Genomic DNA, 23,611 nt, shown 5'->3' with positions numbered 1-23,611 from the left:
TCCTGACACGTCAGTGTGGTTAGAGTTTTATCTTGAAAAGTCCAGCTGTGAGTGTGCACCGCGGCCACGGGGGGGCGCTGGAGGGCTGAAGTAAACTCACCTGTGTGGTCGGTACAGGAGGGTGATTGGTCCGCGTGCGTAAAGCTCCTCATGTTTGGGACGCGGTGGACAGTCTCGTGCAGCTGTCTGCTCGGAGCAGTTGGACTTCTTCCAAACGTGAAGCTTGGATTGAGTGAGAACCTGTTCTTCTGTTCCGGTTCAACGTCTAAACCTCTTCATCATGTGCAGTACTGGTTCGGTGAAAACCCTGGAGGACCTGAGCCTGGACCCGGGCTATGTGACCGGGGACCCCTGCCCGTCCCTGAGCCTGTCCTCCTCCGACAGGTCGAGGGAGTCTCAGCCGCACACGAGCGCTCCTCACCGGGCTGCCTGGTGGCATCGCGCCGGCTCTCTGTGCAGCAGGGACGGCAGCTGGGACACGGTGAGCACGCTGCCGGAGGACGCGGCGGACGTCCTGCTCAGGTGTCCCCGCCTGCCCGACGTGGAGGAATATCCGTGGACCGAGCGGGAGCTGCGGGAAGTCGTGCGCCGAGTCGCCGGCTCGGATGCGTCGTTCACCGGGGAGGCTGTCCGCAGGCTGTCCTGCCTGCTCCGGAGGGCTCTGGTGCGGATCTCCCGGGAGGCGCAGCGGCTGAGTGCGCTCCACGGGCGGTGCACGCGTCTGGAGGTCCAGAGCGCGGCGCGGCTGGTGCTGAGCTGGGCTCTGGCCGAGAAGTGCGTCTCCTCCGCGGTGAGGGCCGTGTCCCTGCACTGCATGAGCTCCGGGGACGCCGCGCGTCAGCGGGGGAAGTCCGCGCGCTGCGGGCTGACGCTCTCCGCGGGCCGCTTCTTCAGGTGGATGGTGGAGACGCGCGTGTCGGTGCGCGTGCACGAGTACGCCGCCGTGTGCCTGACGGCCTGCGTGGAGAGTTTGGCGGAGGAGGTGGTCGGACGGGCGCTGCGGGCTGCGAGGCTGACCGAGGAGGAGGAGGAGGTGGAGGAGGAGGTGGAGGAGGAGGAGGTGATGGAGGTGACCGCAGAGCTGCTGGACGGAGCCGTGAACAGCGACGCGGAGCTGTGGGGGCTCCTGCAGGTCTACGAGCATCTGATGTGTGGAAAAGATGCCAGCGGTGAGTTCAAGTACCTCAGCACAGCATTTCTGTTTACCTCCATCTAAAATCTATGATTTATGAACAAAGTTTATGGGAAAGATATGAAGATATGAAGACATGACACTTTAAAGTTAAAGTCTACCTGACTTTAAGATGTTTTCACTGCTTGAACTTTGAATAAATGTCCTCTAAACATCCAGTATTTACATACTGTTGGTTTTATGATGTGAGCAACTCTCACAGAATGACTTCAGTTTGTTTTTAACAATCTAAACTTACTGATCACATCTTTATTCAACATATTCTCAACTATAAACATGATTTATAGTCTCTCTCTGTGTTTAATACTCTGTGTGTTTTAATACTCTGTGTGTTTTAATACTCTGTGTGTTTAATACTCTGTGTGTTTTAATACTCTGTGTGTTTAATACTCTCTGTGTTTTAATACTCTGTGTGTTTAATACTCTGTGTGTTTAATACTCTCTGTGTTTAATACTCTCTGTGTGTTTTAATACTCTGTGTGTTTAATACTCTGTGTGTTTTAATACTCTGTGTGTTTAATACTCTCTGTGTGTTTAATACTCTGTGTGTTTAATACTCTGTGTGTTTAATACTCTGTGTGTTTTAATACTCTGTGTGTTTAATACTCTCTGTGTGTTTAATACTCTGTGTGTTTTAATACTCTGTGTGTTTAATACTCTCTGTGTGTTTAATACTCTCTGTGTTTAATACTCTCTGTGTGTTTTAATACTCTGTGTGTTTAATACTCTCTGTGTGTTTAATACTCTGTGTGTTTAATACTCTGTGTTTTAATACTCTGTGTGTTTAATACTCTGTGTTTTAATACTCTGTGTGTTTTAATACTCTGTGTGTTTAATACTCTCTGTGTGTTTTAATACTCTGTGTGTTTAATACTCTCTGTGTGTTTTAATACTCTGTGTGTTTAATACTCTCTGTGTGTTTAATACTCTGTGTGTTTAATACTCTGTGTGTTTTAATACTCTGTGTGTTTAATACTCTCTGTGTGTTTAATACTCTGTGTGTTTTAATACTCTGTGTGTGTTTAATACTCTGTGTGTTTAATACTCAGTGTGTTTAATACTCTGTGTGTGTTTTAATACTCTGTGTGTGTTTTAATACTCTCTGTGTGTTTTAATACTCTCTGTGTGTTTAATACTCTCTGTGTTTTAATACTCTGTGTGTTTTAATACTCTCTGTGTGTTTAATACTCTGTGTGTTTTAATACTCTCTGTGTGTTTAATACTCTCTGTGTTTTAATACTCTGTGTGTTTTAATACTCTGTGTGTTTTAATACTCTGTGTGTTTTAATACTCTCTGTGTTTTAATACTCTGTGTGTTTTAATACTCTGTGTGTTTTAATACTCTCTGTGTTTTAATACTCTGTGTGTTTTAATACTCTCTGTGTTTTAATACTCTGTGTGTTTTAATACTCTCTGTGTTTTAATACTCTGTGTGTTTTAATACTCTCTGTGTTTTAATACTCTGTGTGTTTTAATACTCTGTGTGTTTTAATACTCTGTGTGTTTTAATACTCTCTGTGTGTTTTAATACTCTGTGTGTTTTAATACTCTGTGTGTTTTAATACTCTCTGTGTGTTTAATACTCTGTGTGTTTTAATACTCTCTGTGTGTTTAATACTCTGTGTGTTTTAATACTCTCTGTGTGTTTTAATACTCTCTGTGTTTTAATACTCTGTGTGTGTTTAATACTCTGTGTGTTTTAATACTCTGTGTGTTTTAATACTCTCTGTGTGTTTAATACTCTCTGTGTTTTAATACTCTGTGTGTTTTAATACTCTCTGTGTGTTTTAATACTCTGTGTGTTTTAATACTCTCTGTGTGTTTAATACTCTCTGTGTTTTAATACTCTGTGTGTTTTAATACTCTCTGTGTTTTAATACTCTGTGTGTTTTAATACTCTCTGTGTTTTAATACTCTGTGTGTTTTAATACTCTCTGTGTTTTAATACTCTGTGTGTTTTAATACTCTCTGTGTTTTAATACTCTGTGTGTTTTAATACTCTCTGTGTTTTAATACTCTGTGTGTTTTAATACTCTGTGTGTTTTAATACTCTGTGTGTTTTAATACTCTGTGTGTGTTTAATACTCTGTGTGTTTTAATACTCTGTGTGTGTTTAATACTCTGTGTGTTTAATACTCGGTGTGTTTAATACTCTGTGTGTGTTTTAATACTCTCTGTGTGTTTTAATACTCTGTGTGTTTTAATACTCTCTGTGTGTTTAATACTCTGTGTGTTTTAATACTCTCTGTGTGTTTAATACTCTCTGTGTTTTAATACTCTGTGTGTTTTAATACTCTCTGTGTTTTAATACTCTGTGTGTTTTAATACTCTCTGTGTTTTAATACTCTGTGTGTTTTAATACTCTCTGTGTGTTTAATACTCTGTGTGTTTTAATACTCTCTGTGTTTTAATACTCTGTGTGTTTTAATACTCTCTGTGTTTTAATACTCTGTGTGTTTTAATACTCTCTGTGTGTTTTAATACTCTCTGTGTTTTAATACTCTCTGTGTGTTTAATACTCTCTGTGTGTTTTAATACTCTGTGTGTTTTAATACTCTGTGTGTTTTAATACTCTCTGTGTTTTAATACTCTGTGTGTTTTAATACTCTCTGTGTTTTAATACTCTGTGTGTTTTAATACTCTGTGTGTTTTAATACTCTCTGTGTTTTAATACTCTGTGTGTTTTAATACTCTCTGTGTGTTTTAATACTCTGTGTGTTTTAATACTCTCTGTGTTTTAATACTCTGTGTGTTTTAATACTCTCTGTGTTTTAATACTCTGTGTGTTTTAATACTCTGTGTGTTTTAATACTCTCTGTGTGTTTAATACTCTGTGTGTTTTAATACTCTCTGTGTGTTTAATACTCTGTGTGTTTTAATACTCTCTGTGTGTTTTAATACTCTCTGTGTTTTAATACTCTGTGTGTTTTAATACTCTCTGTGTTTTAATACTCTGTGTGTTTTAATACTCTCTGTGTTTTAATACTCTGTGTGTTTTAATACTCTCTGTGTGTTTTAATACTCTCTGTGTGTTTAATACTCTGTGTGTTTTAATACTCTCTGTGTGTTTTAATACTCTGTGTGTTTTAATACTCTGTGTGTTTTAATACTCTGTGTGTTTTAATACTCTCTGTGTGTTTAATACTCTGTGTGTTTTAATACTCTCTGTGTGTTTAATACTCTGTGTGTTTTAATACTCTCTGTGTGTTTAATACTCTGTGTGTTTTAATACTCTGTGTGTTTTAATACTCTGTGTGTGTTTTCACAGGGTTCCTGTTGTCTTTCTATGACGTCTATATTCTGAGAGAAATGACTCTCTGCTTCTGACAGAAAAACCTGAACATAATATATACTAACATAATATATACATAACATAATATATACTAACATAATATATACTCACATAATATATACTAACATAATATATAACAACAACTAAACTACATTGTCCCTCCTGGGACCTTGAATAACTCAGAAAAACAGGAAACGTCTCTAAAGAGAAACTTAACTTCCTGTTACTACAGGACTCTGATGTAAGGACTCTAAAGGGACGAGTAGCGCTAGCATTTGATCATACTAGTACTCTTATTGGTTCTCTTATTGGTTCTCTTATCGGTTCTCTTATTGGTTCTTTATGATTACTTTGTGAGAAAAAAGACAAAAGAATCATCAATGTTTTATCCTTCTTGTATGTAAACAAATAGTCTTTCTTGAGTTCTAAAATCTTTAAACTACATTCTCATCTCATCAACGATCTATCGATGACTCTGGACCGCATCGGTTCTCTGGCTTTTTACTCATGTAGAACCTGGTTTTGGGGGGAACCTCCTCTGAACACTCTTTTAGCCACAACACGTATTCTAACCAGTGGAGTAAACACGTCAGCCGCTGCTCCAGTGGACTCTCGTAGACCCTCTCTGGCTCCGGCCCGCTGCATGCTGGGACATATAGGCCTCGCACTCCCGTCCCACGAGAGCGAACAGGAAGAAGCGGGAGCAGTAAAGGAGCGAGTGTTGTTAGCCTCTGACCCACGCAGACGACACAAAGGAGCTCTCATTCCACTGCGGGGCCACGAGGTTCAGACTGCTCGACACACGGCCGCCGTCCAAACGGCACTAACGAGGACGCCCACCGAGGACCGGACCGGACCGGACCGGACCGCTTGACCTGACGATGAAAGTAAAGCAATGTGAGATGGCGCTTCCATGCTGAACGAATGTGACGTCATCGCCTCCACAAAATCACCGCAGCACATTTACTATCATATAAAAGCTCTGCTTATTTATTCTAATCCAACGTACATCTTCACAATGAAGTAAGACTGTCCTTTATTAGTCAACAAGTACAGTTAATAAGGAATCAAACAGTAAGGAATCAAAACGGTTCCAAACAAATGACCTACATATTGATTTAAAGGAACAGTGAGCACTATTCAGTAAACACTGTGAACATGACTTTATGGTCTCAATCTCTAGTTTACAGTCTTCTTCAATACAGCATGATGTTCATTTAGTACATTATGCTCCATTTAGAGTCAAACACACCATAAAGAGGGGATGATTTAGGGGCGGGGCTACACGCTGATTGACAGGTCTCTACGTCACTCCTCCTCAGTCCAGATATGGTCACTTCCTGTTCACTGGTTGAGAAAAAAACAAGATGGCGACGGAGAGATCACAGAACTGGAGGCTTCACAACGGTAGTCCAGAAAGCAGCGAGTGGATTATTGGCAGAAGTATAATATATTATTATTAGAACTCTTTCTTTAGTCCACAATCAGCTGACGGCGTGTTTTCGGTCCCTTTAGGACAAGTCGGCCATGTTTCTACGGTAACCCAGGACGGACAAACCAAACGCTGGCTCTAGAGAGCCCAGTGGGACATGTTCAAGTCCTAAACGGGCTCCTGTGTTGAGTGTGTTGAACAGGACGTGGAGACAGACAGCTGGAGGTACTGAGCTGGACCACCGAGCAGAAAGTAGTTCAACACTCGCTGTGCTACAAACGTCACGTAGTCTCACCTCCAGCTGGCCTTCAATGAGCGATGGAACAGGAGCTTTTCATTGGCTGCAGTGTGTCAGAGGTAGCTTATGAGACGACAACAACAACAACAACAGGCCCGACACCTCTTCTCCATAGCAACACACACTTCATAGTAGCTTAGCCTCTTTTTGTTGTTGTTTTGTGCCATGAAGGTTATTTTTGTGTCTTTTATTGTCGATTTGTAGCCTTTTTGTGTCTATTTGTAGATTTTTTGTGTCTCTTTGTAGTCTTTTTGTGTCTCTTTGTAGTCTTTTTGTGTCTCTTTGTAGTCTTTTTGTGTCTCTTTGTAGTCTCTTTGTGTGTCTTTTTAGTCTTTTTGTGTCTCTTTTTAGTCTTTTTGTGTCTCTTTGTAGTCTTTTTGTGTCTCTTTTTAGTCTTTTTGTGTGTCTTTGTAGTCTTTTGTGTCTCTTTGTAGTCTTTTTGTGTCTCTTTGTAGTTGTTTCCTCTTTCTTTTGTAGTTGTTTGGTGTCTCTTTGGTGCTCATGTCTCTTTAGGTGACATTTCGTAGCTGAAGACCAGGGGGCCCCTGACACTTTGGGCCCCTGGGTCTGTCCCTGAAGGCCCCTTCAGTTCTCCTTCCATGCTCATGCTGTGGGACTAAGACATAAATATTTGATCATATTTTAATACAGCAGACAAAGGGGGATAGTGCGACAACAAGAGGAAGTTTAAGTAATAAGTAATCAAACAGTGAAGCTATAATAAATAACTGTGTTTAACGGTTGTTATTAATCAAACAATAATCCTTTTTCTCATGATGTTCTGCACATTCACAGCTGTGCTTTCACTCAACTTTATGTACAAGATGTAAGTTTTGCTCTGGATTAGACTCTGCTGAGGTGGTCCTGACCTCCAACACACACACACACACACACACACACACACACACACACACACACACACACACACACACACACACACCTTGGCCTCTCTGTGGTTCTGTTGTCCCAAAACCAAACACTTGCAGCATTATATCACGCAGCAGAAAAGAGCTGTTGTCTTCAGGCACACTGACTGTGCCTCTGTGTTCATTTGGGACACACACACACACACACACACACACACAAAGAACACACTTTTTCTCTGAGGGTTGACTTCTGTTTTTATTCAGCCACACATAGACACGAGAGAGTCGACGGGAAACGACTTAATCACTCGTGATTCTGTATGTAAGCAGGTCAGTGTGTGTGTGTGTGTGTGTGTGTGTGTGTGTGTGTGTGTGTGTGTGTGTGTGTGTGTGTGTGTGTGTGTGTGTGTGTGTGTGTGTGTGTGTGTTGCACTACACAGGTAGGGGTTGTAAAACATAGATTTGCTCTTTGTCCTCTGCAGACTGATGTCCTGTTGTGAACCCATGAATAAGAAGCTTGTCCGCTCTCTGTGAACACAGAACCAGCCAATCAGAACCCGTTATCTCACCTCTCTGAACCGCTTCTACTGAAGGTCTGACTGAGGTTCAGGTCAGAGCTGTGTGTGTGTGTGTGTGTGTGTGTGTGTGTGTGTGTGTGTGTGTGTGTGTGTGTGTGTGTGTGTGTGTGTGTGTGTGTGGTTATCACGTGTTGTGGTTTTGGTCTGTTGGGACACTTTTTTTCTGTTGAAGTTTATTGTGAAGGAGTTCTTCTGAAGCCTGTCTGTGTTAACAGCACAGTGACTTTAGATGAGTACATGAGTTCAGACTTCATTGTCTCAGCAGCACTTTGAATGTGAGACGACGGTGCAGCAGGACTAAACTCACGGCTTCATTTGTCTAGTTGAGTCTAGTTGAAGCCGACACGTTACAAATAGTTCACTGATTACAGCACAACAAACATGAAACCAGTTCATAGACGCTTTAGAAGCAGGAAGTCTTCATTTGAGTAAACATTTAGTTTACATTCACACTAATGAATATGAGATGTGACGTTACAGATCATTATGCTCTCCTCTCTATAGTGGAGGGACACGCCTACAGTCTGTGTTCATGTCCACCAACTCGTCTGTTTTAAATGTATGTTTTTAACGTGGTGTGTTCAGGTGAGCTGTCTCTGCCGGCTCACGTCAGTCCGGACACGAAGGCTCCCCGGGACGCGACGGAGACCAGGGAGGACGCCTACATCCAGCTGGAGCTGCGAACGCTGGAGCAAAGTCTACTCGCCACCCGTGTGGGCGGCATCGCCGAGCTCAGTGAGTGTGTGTGTGAGAGTGTGTGTGTGTGTGTGTGTGTGTGTGTGTGTGTGTGTGTGTGTTTGTTTGTTTAAACTGTGACCTCCTGGGACAGGTCGCCCCCCCCCCCCCCCCCCCCCCCGTTACATAACAAGCTGAGGTTTGTGTCCAGAAGACAAGGGCGCCTTCACACCTCACAGGCCACCGTACCTCGTTACCTGAGGAGAACAACGTCACCGTTCATGTGACGACACGGTGTTTAACATCACCGCCTCTTGTTTTTGTTTCTCCCTCATAGTGACATTCAAACAATGTTACTGCTGTTTTGTGAAAAGAAAGGGGTTTTGTACCTTCAGTTGACTTATTACAAGATCTAATAATCTGAATGGAGTGAACCAACACACTGTGTGTCCACACTGGAAGGCTTCCTGTTCTCTATGAGATCATATTTATTAAATCACAAGACACTGAAATACACTGGAAAAAAAACACGCTTTCAACAAACTTAATAAAATCATGTAAAGTATTTCCACACGATTGAACTGCTTTTTTTAAGCATCAAGTAATTATGTTGGTCAAACTTAATTTATTATGTTGGTTCAACTCATTTTACAGAAGTAAATTAAGTTGATCCAACATAATTACTTTACATGATTTTATGAAGTCTTTGTTTATATAACAATAGTGTGTATATTGTTAATTAAGTCAAAATGTTCTTTTCTTAACTTGTTACTAAATGATATTTCTGAATTCAATATTTCCAAATAGTCTTTTTTTACATAATGTATTTAAAAAAGGACTTTTCATAAAACTGTTTATGCAGAAAGGTGTTCATATTTTTTTAATTCACCAAAGACAACAGATAAAAAGGACTGTGGTGTTCCCTTTTAATACCCAGAATGCACCGGGCGTTTTGCCGCCACTGAGTAGACAAAGCATATATTCCTGCTCCCCAGAGGAAGAACCCTTTTAGCACCACATAGGTTTATTGTTTATTTATTGATATTGAAGTGTAATGATTACTGCTGTTGCTGCTCTACATGTTTAACTGGTTCTTCTTGTCTTTGACTGTCATTACATTACAGTCATTTATTAGACGCTTTTATCCAAAGCGACTTACAATTCAGTATCTATCTACACACCGTAGGCGCAGCTACGGGAGGGTTAAGGGTCTTGCTCAAGGACACATTGACATGAGACTAGTAGAGCAGGAGCCGGGGATCGAACCGCCAACCCTCTGATTGAAAGGCGGCCCTGCTCTCCACTTAGCCACGGTCACCCCGTCACTCTTTAAAGTCTTAAAGTCTTATGTTTCATAGCCTGAGGAGATGTGATGCGTGACGTGTCGTCCTGCAGGTGATCTGGTGTCTCGAGCGATGCACCACATGCGGCGTCTTCGAGGCGTCGGCCCGGCCCGCGCAGCCAACCGGCCGTCGGTATCGTGGGCCGCCGGCGCCCTCCGGACGCTCTACTACTTCCTGTCCAGCCCTCAGATGGAGTCGCTGGAAAATCCAAACCTGGAGCCTTCGACCGCGACGCTGAGCCGAGAGAGGCGAGTGTCATCAGTATAAAAGAACACCAGACTGTAGACTAATACCAGCCGTCTTCTACTGGAACCTTCCTCTCTCTTTTCTTCTGATGGGAATGTGGTTTTTATGTCGTTAAAACAGCAGTTTTGCTCACTTCCTCAATAGTTATGCTACGTGTCACTATGAGGGAAACAACTATAAGTATGATATCAAGTATGAAACACGGAGTACAACAACAATGTCATGGTCTTTAGTAAAGCTTCCTAACGTTCCTCCAGGCCGTTCCTGCTACTCCCTCCTCTCATGGAGTGGATCAGAGTCGCCGTGGTGCACGCCGAACATCGCCGCGGCCTGTTGGTGGACAGCGACGACGTCAGACAGGCGGCCCGGCAGCTCCTCCCAGGACTGGACTGTGAGCCCCGACAGCTGAAGTAAGAGCACTGCACTCTTTAAATGATGACATCTGATCCAAAGAGAGGAGGAGCCGCTTCCTGAATCAATGCTTCCTCTGAAAGGTCAGAGTGCTGTTTCCAGTCCTTCAAAGGTTTGGACGCTGAAGCCGCCTCGGCAAAGTTCCAGCTGGATTTGGGCTTCAGGATGCTCTCGTGTGGCCGAGCAGATCTGGTGCATCAGGCCACGGAGCTGCTGGGAGCTGAGGGGGTGAACGCCACGGACGACCAGGTGAGAGGCCGAACACGTTGTCTCCTCCTCGTCGTCTCCTCCTCGTCTCTCCTCCTCGTCTCTCCTTGTCGTCTCTTCTCCTCGTCTCTCTTCCTCGTCTATTTTGAGTAAACATAATGGAGTATGATAATTAAAAGCCTCCCTGTGTGTGTGTGTGTGTGTGTGTGTGTGTGTGTGTGTGTGTGTGTGTGTAGGGGATGAGTCCTCTGATGTACGCGTCTGCAGCAGGAGATGAAGCTCTGGTTCAGATGCTCGTAGAGGCCGGAGCTCACCTGGACCAGCAGGTAACAGACTCGCCACTGCAGCTCTACGTCTCCTCGTCTTCAGGTGAGCGTCTCTGCGACTGACGTGACTCAGCATTTGATGTTTTGTCGTTCAGGTCCCCGGGTGTTCGGCCGCAAACCCGTCGGTTCATCCCGGCAGCCGGCGCTGGGTGGCTCTGACGTTCTCGGTGCTGCACGGTCACCTGTCTGTGGCTCAGGTGAGGACAGTAGTAGTGGCAGTAGTAGTGACAGTAGTAGTGACAGTAGTAGTGAAAGTAGTAGTGACAGTAGTAGTGAAAGTAGTAGTGACTGTAGTAGTGGCAGTAGTAGTGGCAGTAGTAGTGACTGTAGTAGTGGCAGTAGTAGTGGCAGTAGAAGTGACAGTAGTAGTGAAAGTAGTAGTGACAGTGGTAGTGAAAGTAGTAGTGACAGTAGTAATGACAGTAGTAATGACAGTAGTAGTGAAAGTAGTAGTGGCAGTAGTAGTGAAAGTAGTAATGACAGTAGTAATGACAGTAGTAGTGAAAGTAGTAGTGACAGTAGTAATGACAGTAGTACTGACAGTAGTAGTGACAGTAGAAGTGACAGTAGTAGTGAAAGTAGTAGTGGCAGTAGTAGTGACAGTAGTAGTGAAAGTAGTAGTAAAAGTGGTAGTGACAGTAGTAGTGAAAGTAGTAGTGAAAGTAGGAGTGACAAGAGTAGTGACAGTAGTAGTGACAGTAGTAGTGAAAGCACTATTAGGAGCAGAATAACAACAGAATAAGAATGACTACTGAGGAGAGAAAGCACAAAGACTTCGGTGGAGAATCAAAGTTATTCATATTTTCTGTAAAGCGCTTTGAATCGCCGTGTTGCTGAAACGTTGCCGGTTAAATAAAGAGACGGCGTTGGTGAGCGTGACTTCTCTTCCCGCTCACAGCTGCTGCTGGAGGCCGGAGCAGACGTGGAGGGAGGAGCACAGCTGGACGGTCAGGAGAGCTCAGCCGAGACGCCGCTGCAGCTCGCTGCTGCTGCGGGTGAGAAAAGTGCCGATTCATCAAATCCATGAAAAGAAGTTCACGAATGTTGACAATATACAGACGGTACTGATTCTGTCCTGCAGTTTAACAAAACTACAGAGCGTATTCAACACAAACGAGCACATGTGCATGTTCAGGTGAAGAAGATGATGATAATGATGATGACGCCTCTTCCTCTTGAACAAGTCCAACTAAATGTTTGCCCAGGTTACTACGAGATGGTGAGCCTGCTGCTCAGCCACGGAGCTGACCCGCTGCTCAGAGTGCATCATGGGAATTCTCTCACATCGCCGCTGCATGAGGACATGAACTGCTTCAGCTACGCTGCGGCGCACGGACACCGGTGAGACATTTGTCCAGATATGAACGGTCAGCTCAGTAAAGGTTCACACAGGTGTTTACCAGCCTCTCTTCTTCCACAGGAACATCCTGAGGAGGCTGCTGCTGCAGCCTCAGCACAGGAAGGAGGACATCCTCTCTCTGGAGGAGATCCTGGCTGAAGGAGTGGAGGAGGAAGAGGAAGAGGAGGAGGAGGAGCAGGACTCAAAAGCTCCGGCTCCGGAGTCCCCGAGCCCGGTTCCCAGACTGTGCAAGGCCAGGATGAAAGCCCTGCAGCAGGCGGCCTACTACAGCGCCGAGCACGGTTACCTGGACGTCACCATGGAGCTCAGAGAGATGGGTGAGCTCGCTAGATGATATAGAATGATATCATGATATCATTTGGTAAACGAAGGGGCCGGCTAATTCTAACCTGTTGGTGCTTTACATTGTTTCATACAGTGGAATAAACAACTGTCTTGCATGATTTTTTTAAAATTGTATCGTCGCTTCATGCTGGAAATTGCTCGAGCTGTTAAATTTAAAATCTAATATTCAACACTGTGAATGAATCTGTGACCGGCTTTGTCCCACCTTCCTCCTGCTGTGTCCAGGTGTTCCCTGGAGGCTCCACATCTGGCTGGAGTCTCTCCGCAGAGCACAGCAGCTGAGTCGGGACAAAGTGATCGTCTCCCTCCTCACTGAGTTCCCCTGCATCAGGACGGAGGACTACAGCCCCGAGCTCCTCTCCTCAGGCATCCCACTCATGTTCAGCATGATGGACACCAGCAAGGTAATAACAATAATAATATTAATAATAATAATAAAAATAATAATGATAATAACCAGCAAGCCAACGCTCCTCTGGGTCTGTTTAGAGTCTGCTGCTATAATATATATAAAATATCATGAAAAAAGTCATATTATAGTATGTCATCAAAATATTATTAAAAAAGTCATATTATAGTATGTCATGAAAATATTATTAAAAAAGTCATATTATAGTATGTCATGAAAATATTATTAAAAAAGTCATATTATAGTATGTCATGAAAATATCATTAAAAAAGTCATATTATAGTATGTCATCAAAAATCATTAAAAAAGTCATATTATAGTATGTCATCAAAATATTATTAAAAAGTCATATTACAGTATGTCACCAAAAATCATTAAAAAAGTCATATTATAGTATGTCATCAAAATATCATTAAAAAAGTCATATTATAGTATGTCATGAAAATATTATTAAAAAAGTCATATTATAGTATGTCATCAAAATATTATTAAAAAAGTCATATTATAGTATGTCATCAAAATATTATTAAAAAAGTCATATTATAGTATGTCATCAAAAATCATTAAAAAAGTCATATTATAGTATGTCATCAAAATATTATTAAAAAAGTCATATTATAGTATGTCATGAAAATATTATTAAAAAGTCATATTATAGTATGTCATCAAAATATTATTAAAAAAGTCATATTATAGTATGTCATGAAAATATTATTAAAAAAGTCATATTATAGTATGTCATGAAAATATTATTAAAAAGTCATATTATAGTATGTCATCAAAATATTATTAAAAAAGTCATATTATAGTATGTCATCAAAAATCATTAAAAAGTCATATTATAGTATGTCATCAAAAATCATTAAAAAAGTCATATTATAGTATGTCATGAAAATATCATTAAAAGTCATATTATAGTATGTCATCAAAAATCATTAAAAAGGCATATTATAGTATGTCATCAAAAATCATTAAAAAAGTCATATTGTAGTATTTTATTAAAATATCATTAAAAAAGTCATATTATAGTATGTCATCAAAATATTATTAAAAAAGTCATATTATAATATGTCATCAAAATATTATTAAAAAAGTCATATTATAGTATGTCATCAAAATATTATTAAAAAAGTCATATTATAGTATGTCATCAAAATATAATTAAAAAAGTCATATTATAGTATGTCATGAAAATATCATTAAAAAAGTGATATTATAGTATGTCATCAAAATATAATTAAAAAGTCATATTATAGTATGTCATCAAAAATCATTAAAAAAGTCATATTATAGTATGTCATCAAAATATTATTAAAAAAGTCATCTTATAGTATGTCATCAAAATGTTATTAAAATGTCATATTATAGTATGTCATGAAAATATAATTAAAAAAGTCATCTTATAGTATGTCATGAAAATATTATTAAAAAAGTCATATTATAGTATGTCATGAAAATGTTATTAAAATGTCATATTATAGTATGTCATGAACATATTATTAAAAAAGTCATATTATAGTATGTCATCAAAAATCATTAAAAAAGTCATATTATAGTATGTCATCAAAAATCATTAAAAAAGTCATATTATAGTATGTCATCAAAATGTTATTAAAAAAGTCATATTATAGTATGTCATGAAAATATCATTAAAAAAGTCATATTATAGTATGTCATCAAAATATCATTATTAAAGTCATATTATAGTATGTCATCAAAATATTATTAAAAAGTCATATTATAGTATGTCATGAAAATGTTATTAAAAAGTCATATTATAGTATGTCATGAAAATATTATTAAAAAAGTCATATTATAGTATGTCATCAAAATATCATTAAAAAAGTCATATTATAGTATGTCATCAAAATATCATTATTAAAGTCATATTATAGTATGTCATCAAAATATTATTAAAAAGTCATATTATAGTATGTCATGAAAATATCATTAAAAAAGTCATATTATAGTATGTCATCAAAAATCATTAAAAAGTCATATTATAGTATGTCATGAAAATATCATTAAAAAGTGATATTATAGTATGTCATCAAAATATAATTAAAAAGTCATATTATAGTATGTCATGAAAATATCATTAAAAAAGTCATATTATAGTATGTCATCAAAATATCATTAAAAAGTCATATTATAGTATGTCATCAAAATATTATTAAAAAGTCATATTATAGTATGTCATGAAAATATCATTAAAAAAGTCATATTATAGTATGTCATCAAAATATAATTAAAAAGTCATATTATAGTATGTCATCAAAAATCATTAAAAAAGTCATATTATAGTATGTCATGAAAATATCATTAAAAAAGTGATATTATAGTATGTCATGAAAATATTATTAAAAAAGTCATATTATAGTATGTCATGAAAATATTATTAAAAAAGTCATCTTATAGTATGTCATCAAAATATCAATAAAAAAGTCATATTATAGTATGTCATCAAAAATCATTAAAAAAGTCATATTATAGTATGTCATCAAAATATTATTAAAAAAGTCATATTATAGTATGTCATCAAAAATCATTAAAAAGTCATATTATAGTATGTCATCAAAATATTATTAAAAAAGTCATATTATAGTATGTCATCAAAATATTATTAAAAAAGTCATCTTATAGTATGTCATCAAAATATCAATAAAAAAGTCATATTATAGTATGTCATCAAAAATCATTAAAAAAGTCATATAATAGTATGTCATCAAAATATTATTAAAAAAGTCATATTATAGTATGTCATCAAAAATCATTAAAAAGTCATATTATAGTATGTCATCAAATACTAATAAAATAATCATATTATAGTATGTATCCAAAAATCATTAAAAAAGTCATATTATAGTATGTCATGAAAATATCATTAAAAAAGTCATATTATAGTATGTCATGAAAATATCATTAAAAAAGTCATATTATAGTATGTCATGAAAATATCAATAAAAAAGTAATATTATAGTATGTCATCAAATATTATTAAAAAAGTCATATTATAGTATGTCATGAAAATATCATAAAAAGTCATATTATAGTATGTCATGAAAATATTATTAAAAATGTCATATGTTTTATTATATATTATTTTATAGTCATAAAACTGCTGAGTTGACAGTTTAAATATGTCTCTTCATTTCATCAGAGTTATCAACATTTCTTATTGTTTTTTTGACATCCTGTCGTGTTTCTGTCCTCCAGGACTTCGTCCTCACCAAACGTCTGTCCTCCGTCTTCTCTCACTGCTACAGCTGCTCTCCGGTTCCTCCGGTCCGTCCCGTGGACGTCAGTCTGTCCACTCAGCTCGGTAACACATCGTCATGTGAGAACAGAACTATCGTCTCCACTAACCTTCCGATCACTTTAAAGCGTCTCGTGTCCTCTCCGTCCTCAGACATTCACTTCCTGAACAACCAGGAGATGTCAGACGTGACCTTCATGGTGGACGGACGTCCGTTCTTCGCTCACCGAGTGCTGCTGATGTCGGCTTCTGAGAGGTCAGTTCATCTCTCTTATTATACGAGGATCAGAAGAACACAAACCTTCATGTCCACTAAAGAAGTTACCAGCAGGAAGAAACTCTCTTCTTTTCTTGCTCTTTGCTGTTTGAGTATAAAGTGCATGAAAATATCACGATTATGTTTCACAAAGTGCTGCATATGACACCTGAAATGAACAAAGTACAATTTATACAAATCACATTTTATTTCATGCACATCGTATAAAAACGTTAGACAACATGAAAATGTGTTTATTTTTATAATTCGTCAGGTTTCGGCGGATGCTCTGCGACTCCCCCGACAACATCATCCACGTCAGTCACATGACCTACGGCACCTTCCAGGTGAGACGCCGACTCACCGTCTGTCCTCTGGTGGTAATAAAAAGGACTGTTTAACTCTAAAGTGTGTGTGTGTGTGTGTGTGTGTGTGTGTGTGTGTGTGTGTGTGTGTGCAGATGACCATGAAGTCTCTGTACTGTGGAGGGACGGAGGGACTGACCGTCTCCCAGTCTGACGCCATGACGGTAAAAACACTCACTTTAGTTGTTTTTAAATGTATTTCATACACAAAGGTGTGTCTTCTTTCTTTCTTCTTTCTACCTGAGATATTTTGGACAGTTGTATTTCTGGACCAAGTCTACGTATGAAAATCCCCATCATGTCATCATTAGACCAAAAATCTCTTAATTATAGATCATCTTAATCGGTTTTAAATATTTCCTTTTATACTTGTACATTATTATATCTATATCTTTTTTCTTTTCGTAGCTGCTTCCGGTGGCCACTTTCTTCCAGCTCAGAGGTCTTCAGAGAAGCTGTGAGATGAAGTTGTCTCAAAGTCTGACTGTGGACAACGCCGTCAACATCTACCAGACGGCCAAGGTGCAAGAAGTGAAAGCCTGCTGAATGAACACGATGAATAAAACAGTAGTCACATGATCTGCAGGTTTAATGCGTTATAATCTTACTGAGTCGTCCAGTTTATTTCGATTTTTATTTTCTGGTCCGTTTGTCTCTGCAGCATCACGGAGGAGCAGAACTCTGCCGGTTCTGTGAGGGATTCTTCCTGCAGAACATGGACCGCCTCCTGGACCGGGACGACTTCCACCGCCTGCTGCTGCTGGGTGGCGGCCCCGAGCCGCTCGGCCCAGAGGTGGACGTCCAGGAGGACCGGGACCAGGACCCACCGGTCCTCCTGGAGGTTTTGGAGGCCGCTTTAATCCACAGACTCTCCAGCCTCCACGCTGCATGTGGAGAGTAGAGCTGAGCTACAGCGGTACGTGTGTGTGGGAAAAGTAGTTATATATGCTTTGTTTTTATCCTCTCTAGTGTAGAAAAAGAACAAACTGTTTTATTCTCTATAATGTAGAAGAATAACAAACTGTTTTATTCTCTATAGTGTAGAAGAACAAACTGTTTTATTCTCTATAGTGTAGAAGAAGAACAAACTGTTGTATCCTCTATAGTGTAGAAGAAGAACAAACTGTTTTATTCTCTATAGTGTAGAAGAAGAACAAACTGTTTTATTCTCTATAGTGTAGAAGAAGAACAAACTGTTGTAGTCTCTATAGTGTAGAAGAAGAACAAACTGTTTTATTCTCTATAGTGTAGAAGAACAAACTGTTTTATTCTCTGTAGTGTAGAAGAAGAACAAACTGTTTTATTCTCTATAGTGTAGAAGAAGAACAAACTGTTTTATTCTCTGTAGTGTAGAAGAAGAACAAACTGTTTTATTCTCTGTAGTGTAGAAGAAGAACAAACTGTTTTATTCTCTATAGTGTAGAAGAAGAACAAACTGTTTTATTCTCTGTAGTGTAGAAGAAGAACAAACTGTTTTATTCTCTGTAGTGTAGAAGAAGAACAAACTGTTTTATTCTCTATAGTGTAGAAGAAGAACTGTTTGAACAATTTATTCCTTCTTTTTATTTATCTTGACACAAGTGAACGTTTCTGGATTATGATCCAAATCAATTATATAGAAAAATGATTGTTCTTAAAAATTGATTAAGTCGTTCATCAAGACGATTGTTTCACTTTGAGAGTTTTCTGTTTCCTGTTGCTGTAAATTAAATGTTTTTATCTTTCTTTTGACCGTTGGTCGGACAAATTAAGACACTTGAAGACGTCACATTTTGGCTCAAGTTAGATGTGACGCCACAAATGTGTAAAAGTGGTAATTTAAATTTGTGATAATCTGTTTTTTTAATTAATTATTGCTGTGAAATATGAATTTTTGTTATTTAACTTGTGTCAGCACCGCTCTAGAGACCAGTATTCAACCAACGTCTGAGTGATGGCGTCGAAACAACAGTCTTCATACAACTCTGGTGCAGTTTTGCAAACAGGAAGTGGGTGTGGCTTCACACAGAAACAGAATGGAAACAGTTGTTTTGTAAATGGTCGATGATGTTCATATATCTCTGTGAATAAACGTGTTGACACGCGGCTCCAAAGTCAAACAGATTTATTTCCTTTTAGCACTGAAGTTGTTCACAGTAACATCACAAGGGGAAACATTGCCGGTGGGTTTTTTCCTGCTCAGTGGTAGCGCTCCGTTCTGTGTGCTCCGGATTCCCCCAGTAGAAAAAAGAGGGAAAGCGAACAATGAAAAGGTATTGCTTTTAAATTTTTCTCTCCCTCTTTGAGAGAATGAGTGAGGAGGATGCGTTGCACGGTTACTGTTTGTGTACACAGTAATCAAAAAGGAACAAAAATATATATATATATATATATATATATAAAAAATAATAAATAAAAGGCAAATTCAAACAAACGCACATAAAGAACATAAGTGTGGAGAGAAAAAGGGGAACAGGAGAACAATTCCAACGACGACATGCAAAGAAAAGACGAATGCTGAACATGCAAACAACCGTACGAGGTCAAAGCTAAGAGAAGGAATCCTTGTTTTTTAAATAAGCTTGTCAGTAAACTTGGCTTATTTACAGAATGAGCGTTTGGTGAGTCTTCATACACACAGGATGGGGGGGGGGTCCTCTCTGAGAGGCTACGTCTACATTCTTATATTACGGTAAATCATCTTCCCAAACGTATTTTACAGGTTTCTCTCTCGGGGGGGAAAAGAAAAAGGAACGAAACGCTTGTTTCTTCTCGGCGTTCAAATAACTTAAACGTGACAAAAATATCCTTAAATAATTTGAGACATTCTCTACATCGTTCGTATAAATAACAGAATACATCAATAACAAAAGAAATGACAAAAATACAATAAAGTACAAAAATATACACAGCAGTTCAATATTGTAGAAATTATAATAAATAAATAAATAAAAAAAGACATTTTCATGTAACTGAACCCAGAATCTGACTCACTTGTCAAAAGTGCAAAAGGAAAAGAGGAGACATTTCATTGGATAAGGCCGGGTCACACCAGGAAGTGGAACGGCTAAGTGTGAACGTTGTTCTAGAAGCTGGTGAGCTAACCGCTAACACGCTAACATGCTAACATGCTAACGCGCTAGCACGCTAGCCAGCTGGAACATGTTGGCGTCATTCAGTCACAATGTCGCTGAGCTTCATCAAATATGTATTTGTACCATTTTTTTTACATTCAAAGCTATTATTGAGGTTTTAAAAAGATGTCATCACACTAAAAAAAATAAAAATAAAGCCTTGAACAAAAGCCTTAATGTAAAGTGATTCATCCGATTTAACAAATATTTTTTCTTTTATTCATTTTATTTCATGATTTAATGTACAATTGAATTGCTGAAAATTTCGTTGGATAAAAATATGTGAATTTTGGAAAGATTACATCTTTTTATCAATAAACTTTGACTCAATTCTAGAAACAATTCTACGCAGCTGCCATTTGAATCTAATTCTACAGATATTATAACAGATATTATAGTTAATATTATGTAGTCATATCTTTTGTGTTCTCCTTAATAATGGGACATTTTAACATTATTCACGTGGAGGCTTTAAATACGCCTCTTCCTGATATTATTTATCTCCGTTATGTTTCTGTATTTTATTTGAAATTGTGCAAATACACTAAAAAAACGAAATTAATATTAGTGTAGCCTGATCTTTATCTGCAGCTGTGCAGAAATACTGGATTCAAACAATAAACAGACATGAAAAAAAGAAGCTGTGCATGAATGTGAACGTCAACGAGTTCCTCTGACGCACAGCTAACACGCTACGCTAGCTAGCCTCCATTTTGGATTCTCCAGCTCTCTGAAGACGTCTCGTTGTCGGTCAAATTAGTTTGGAGTGATTCCGTTGGAAAAGAGCCGATTTCATCGTAAACATTTGCCGTTTTTTTTGTTCAGTGTCTGGTGTGACCGCGGCCTGCAACAGGAATACAGAACAAAATAAATGGCAACACAACTCTAGAAAACATAAAGTCACGACTACAACTTTGTATACACACAGAACATTATTGAATCTGTACAACAGAATAGATCATTCATTTATGTAATATCACCCCCCCACAGCGATCACACTCTCACGGGCGACTTCTGAACGCCAGTCAGAGAAACGTCACTGAGCGCGCTCAGAAACCCGGCCGCTCACAAAGAAAGACGTTAAAAAAAGAAATACAATCCAGCCAGCGTCCGTGCGTCTTCTTCCTGTCTGTCAGCGTGAGCGAGTCATTACATCCCGCAGAGGAGAAGTCGTGTGTGTGTGTGTGTGTGTGTGTGTGTGTGTGTGTGTTGAGGAGTACAGTGTGTGTGTCTGTTGTTGTTTATGTACATGTGGGAGAAAGAGAAGAAGGAGGAAGGAGGAGAGGAGGATGTGTGTGTGTCGACAAACATCACTGTCTTTAAGGCTTTTTTTATTTCTTTTTTTTTTTCCTTTTTACAACTCCTCCGAGATGTCTCTGTGTCTGTTTGGTCTGGTGGGAGAGAGAGAGAGGGGGAGGGAGGTGGGGGAGTAAAAGAGGGGGAGAGGGGGGGAGGGGGGAGTCTTTTCTTCAGCGGCGGCGGCGGGGCGCGAGCAGGCCGCCGTCGGCCGGTTCTCGAGGAGCCACGCCGAGGTTTAATAGTTATTATGGATGAATCCTGGTGGCAGAGACAAGTCAAGCCATCACACACGAGGAGGACACACACCCACCGAAAAAGACCCCCCCCCCCCCAAAAGAGGACACAAGAGAGGGACAGAAGGGGGAGGGGCAACAAAGCTACATCTGCTACTTATTGTAAAATACTGATCCAAACTGAAATAGCCAGTCCCGTTATACAGTAGAAAAGTTAGAGGCAAAAAGTAGATCTGTGTTTCTTTCCGTTCTGACTCCCTCTCTCTAGTCATGCACAGCTACCGCTCCTTAAGGTTGTTCCTGCGTCCGGTTGCTGGCGGCCATCTTTGTTTTGTCTTTGCCGGGGGGGCATTTAGAGTCATTGGGCGGGGGGGGCTGGCTGGGCTTGCCGCCAGGGGCATGCTTGGCGGGGGAGCTAGGCGTGGCGGGGGGGGCGCCGGACGCTTGGATGTTCTTCTCGTCTGAAAAAAGCTGTTTAATTACGTCAAAGAAGTTACTCAACGGGCTGCCTACACAGACGGGAAGAAACAGAACAGAGACAGAGAGAGAGAGAGAGAGAGAGAGAGAACAAACAACAGATGAGCAATGGGGTTAACATGAGGAGAGGAAGAGGAGGAGGTGATGGAGGATGAGAGGAGGAGTGGAGCCGGAGGAAAGGAGACTCTTCAGCCCCGGGGGGGGAGGGGGGGGGGGTTGTGGGGGAAAAGGTGAGCTAATGTCACGTCTTAAAGTTTAACAATAGATATTAATAAATATATCTGCTTCAGTGTTAGTGTCGGCTTCAGAGTCTCGGTTTCCTCTGCTGGGCGTGAGAGCTAACGGGAGCTCTGGAAGACGGTTCAGGTTCCATTCAGAGATAGACCATGAAGCTGCATTCTCTCTAGTGTCCACCAGGGGGCGACTCCTCTGGTTGTATAGAAGTCTAGTCTAAAATGACTCTACTTCTCTCTTGATTTATTCCCTCAGTAAACATTGTAAACATGAGTTTATGGTCTCAATCTCTAGTTTACAGTCTTCTTCAATACAGCATGATGTTCATTTAGTACATTATGCTCCATTTAGAGTCAAACAGACCAGAAAGAGGGGATGATTTAGGGGCGGGGCTACACAGTGATTGACAGGTCTCTCTATGTCACTCCTCAGTCCAGATATGGTCACTTCCTGTTCACTGCTTGTGAACAAAAAAAACAAGATGGCGACGACCAAATCGCCGAACTGGAGGCTTCAAAACTACGTCCACTTCTTATACTTGGTGGTGAATGAAGACCAGATGGACGTTTCCTCTCGATCTGTTCTCGTTCAGACTAGCAGTGTTGCTAAGCTAACGCTAAGCCCTGTGTTTGCAGCCAGTCTGTAAAGCCTCAGAACTCTCTACAGGCCGGTTTTCTCCGCCTGAACGTCTTCCAAAAGCTCCCGTTAACTGTCCATCATATCAACATCCATCACAACAACATCCAACATCCATCTGCTCAAACAGAGGCTTGAAGAACAGTCACGAGAGAATCAAAACATGCGACAGCACAGAACACACATTAATCATCGCTCGTCATCGTCGAGGAGAGCGTCCCCTCGGCGGGACAACACGTCGTCCCCGTTCGTCAGACTTACCGTCGTCCTCTTCAACAGACACACGGTGGGTTTCTGCCGTCTGACATTTAGCTTCAGTGGTATAAAATAGGGAAAGGTTTCAGGAGAGTGAAGGGGAGCAACCGAGGGTCAAGCATTGATCGTGCAACGGGTCCGTTAAGAGCTGCTCACACACATCCACGCTGAAATATACGCTTCTAAACGAGTCATTCAGTCATTCAACCTGAGCTGCTGTTACAAACCTGACAGAAGAAGATACAAGGTGTGTTTTCTGGGCGGTTGAGGATTTGAGTTTGTAGTTTTTTTTATTTTTCATCAACCAGGAGTTAATAAAGAATAATATGTGAGCCTGTTTGGTGTCAAAATAGTTGCAATCAGTGATTAATCAATTCATCGGCTGTTTGTTTTGTTTGAAAAGTCTTTTTTTTAACATCAACAAACTTTACAAATTTGGCTCCGCGAAGAAACCTAGAACCTTGTATTCATTTATTTAATACATTTTTATTTAAAATGTATTAATGT

General features: G+C 39.8%; 2 protein-coding genes across 2 annotated transcripts in view; one reads left to right on the top strand and one right to left on the bottom strand.

Moving 5' to 3' along the window:
- Positions 1-239: 239 nt before the first annotated feature.
- On the top strand, positions 240-18,943 carry LOC137886309 (ankyrin repeat and BTB/POZ domain-containing protein 2-like). The gene is made up of 18 exons (XM_068728724.1): positions 240-1,169; positions 8,244-8,393; positions 9,729-9,924; positions 10,180-10,332; positions 10,417-10,582; positions 10,777-10,866; positions 10,962-11,063; positions 11,765-11,861; positions 12,072-12,207; positions 12,287-12,543; positions 12,797-12,975; positions 16,197-16,302; positions 16,390-16,492; positions 16,767-16,839; positions 16,953-17,021; positions 17,266-17,379; positions 17,519-17,773; positions 18,752-18,943. The coding sequence occupies exons 1-17, from the start codon at positions 281-283 to the stop codon at positions 17,756-17,758; spliced, it is 3,120 nt and encodes a 1,039-aa protein (XP_068584825.1). The 5' UTR covers positions 240-280; the 3' UTR covers positions 17,759-17,773; positions 18,752-18,943.
- Positions 18,933-23,611, bottom strand: part of LOC137886311 (serine/threonine-protein kinase BRSK2-like) — a 93,779-nt gene continuing 89,100 nt past the window's right edge. The window contains 1 exon segment of the mRNA XM_068728725.1: positions 18,933-22,011. Coding sequence (XP_068584826.1) covers positions 21,791-22,011 — 221 coding nt within the window. The 3' untranslated portion in view covers positions 18,933-21,790.

This window comes from Cebidichthys violaceus, unplaced genomic scaffold, assembly GCF_023349555.1.
Source record: "Cebidichthys violaceus isolate CVI_PGR_0920_01 unplaced genomic scaffold, fCebVio1.0.p SCAF_43, whole genome shotgun sequence".
NCBI classification, from domain to species: Eukaryota; Metazoa; Chordata; class Actinopteri; order Perciformes; family Stichaeidae; genus Cebidichthys; species Cebidichthys violaceus.
Note: the sequence above shows the minus strand (reverse complement) of the source record. Positions and strands in the feature narration are given on the sequence as shown.

What these genes read in the sequence shown, in the direction of transcription:
- LOC137886309 (XM_068728724.1), top strand. Translation starts at nt 281, where the DNA reads ATGTGCAGTACTGGTTCGGTGAAAACCCTGGAGGACCTGAGCCTGGAC. An exon ending in GTCACCTGTCTGTGGCTCAG is followed by an intron (nt 11,064 to 11,764) that starts GTGAGGACAGTA and finishes TCCCGCTCACAG; the next exon opens with CTGCTGCTGGAGGCCGGAGC. An exon ending in CCCAGTCTGACGCCATGACG is followed by an intron (nt 17,022 to 17,265) that starts GTAAAAACACTC and finishes TTCTTTTCGTAG; the next exon opens with CTGCTTCCGGTGGCCACTTT.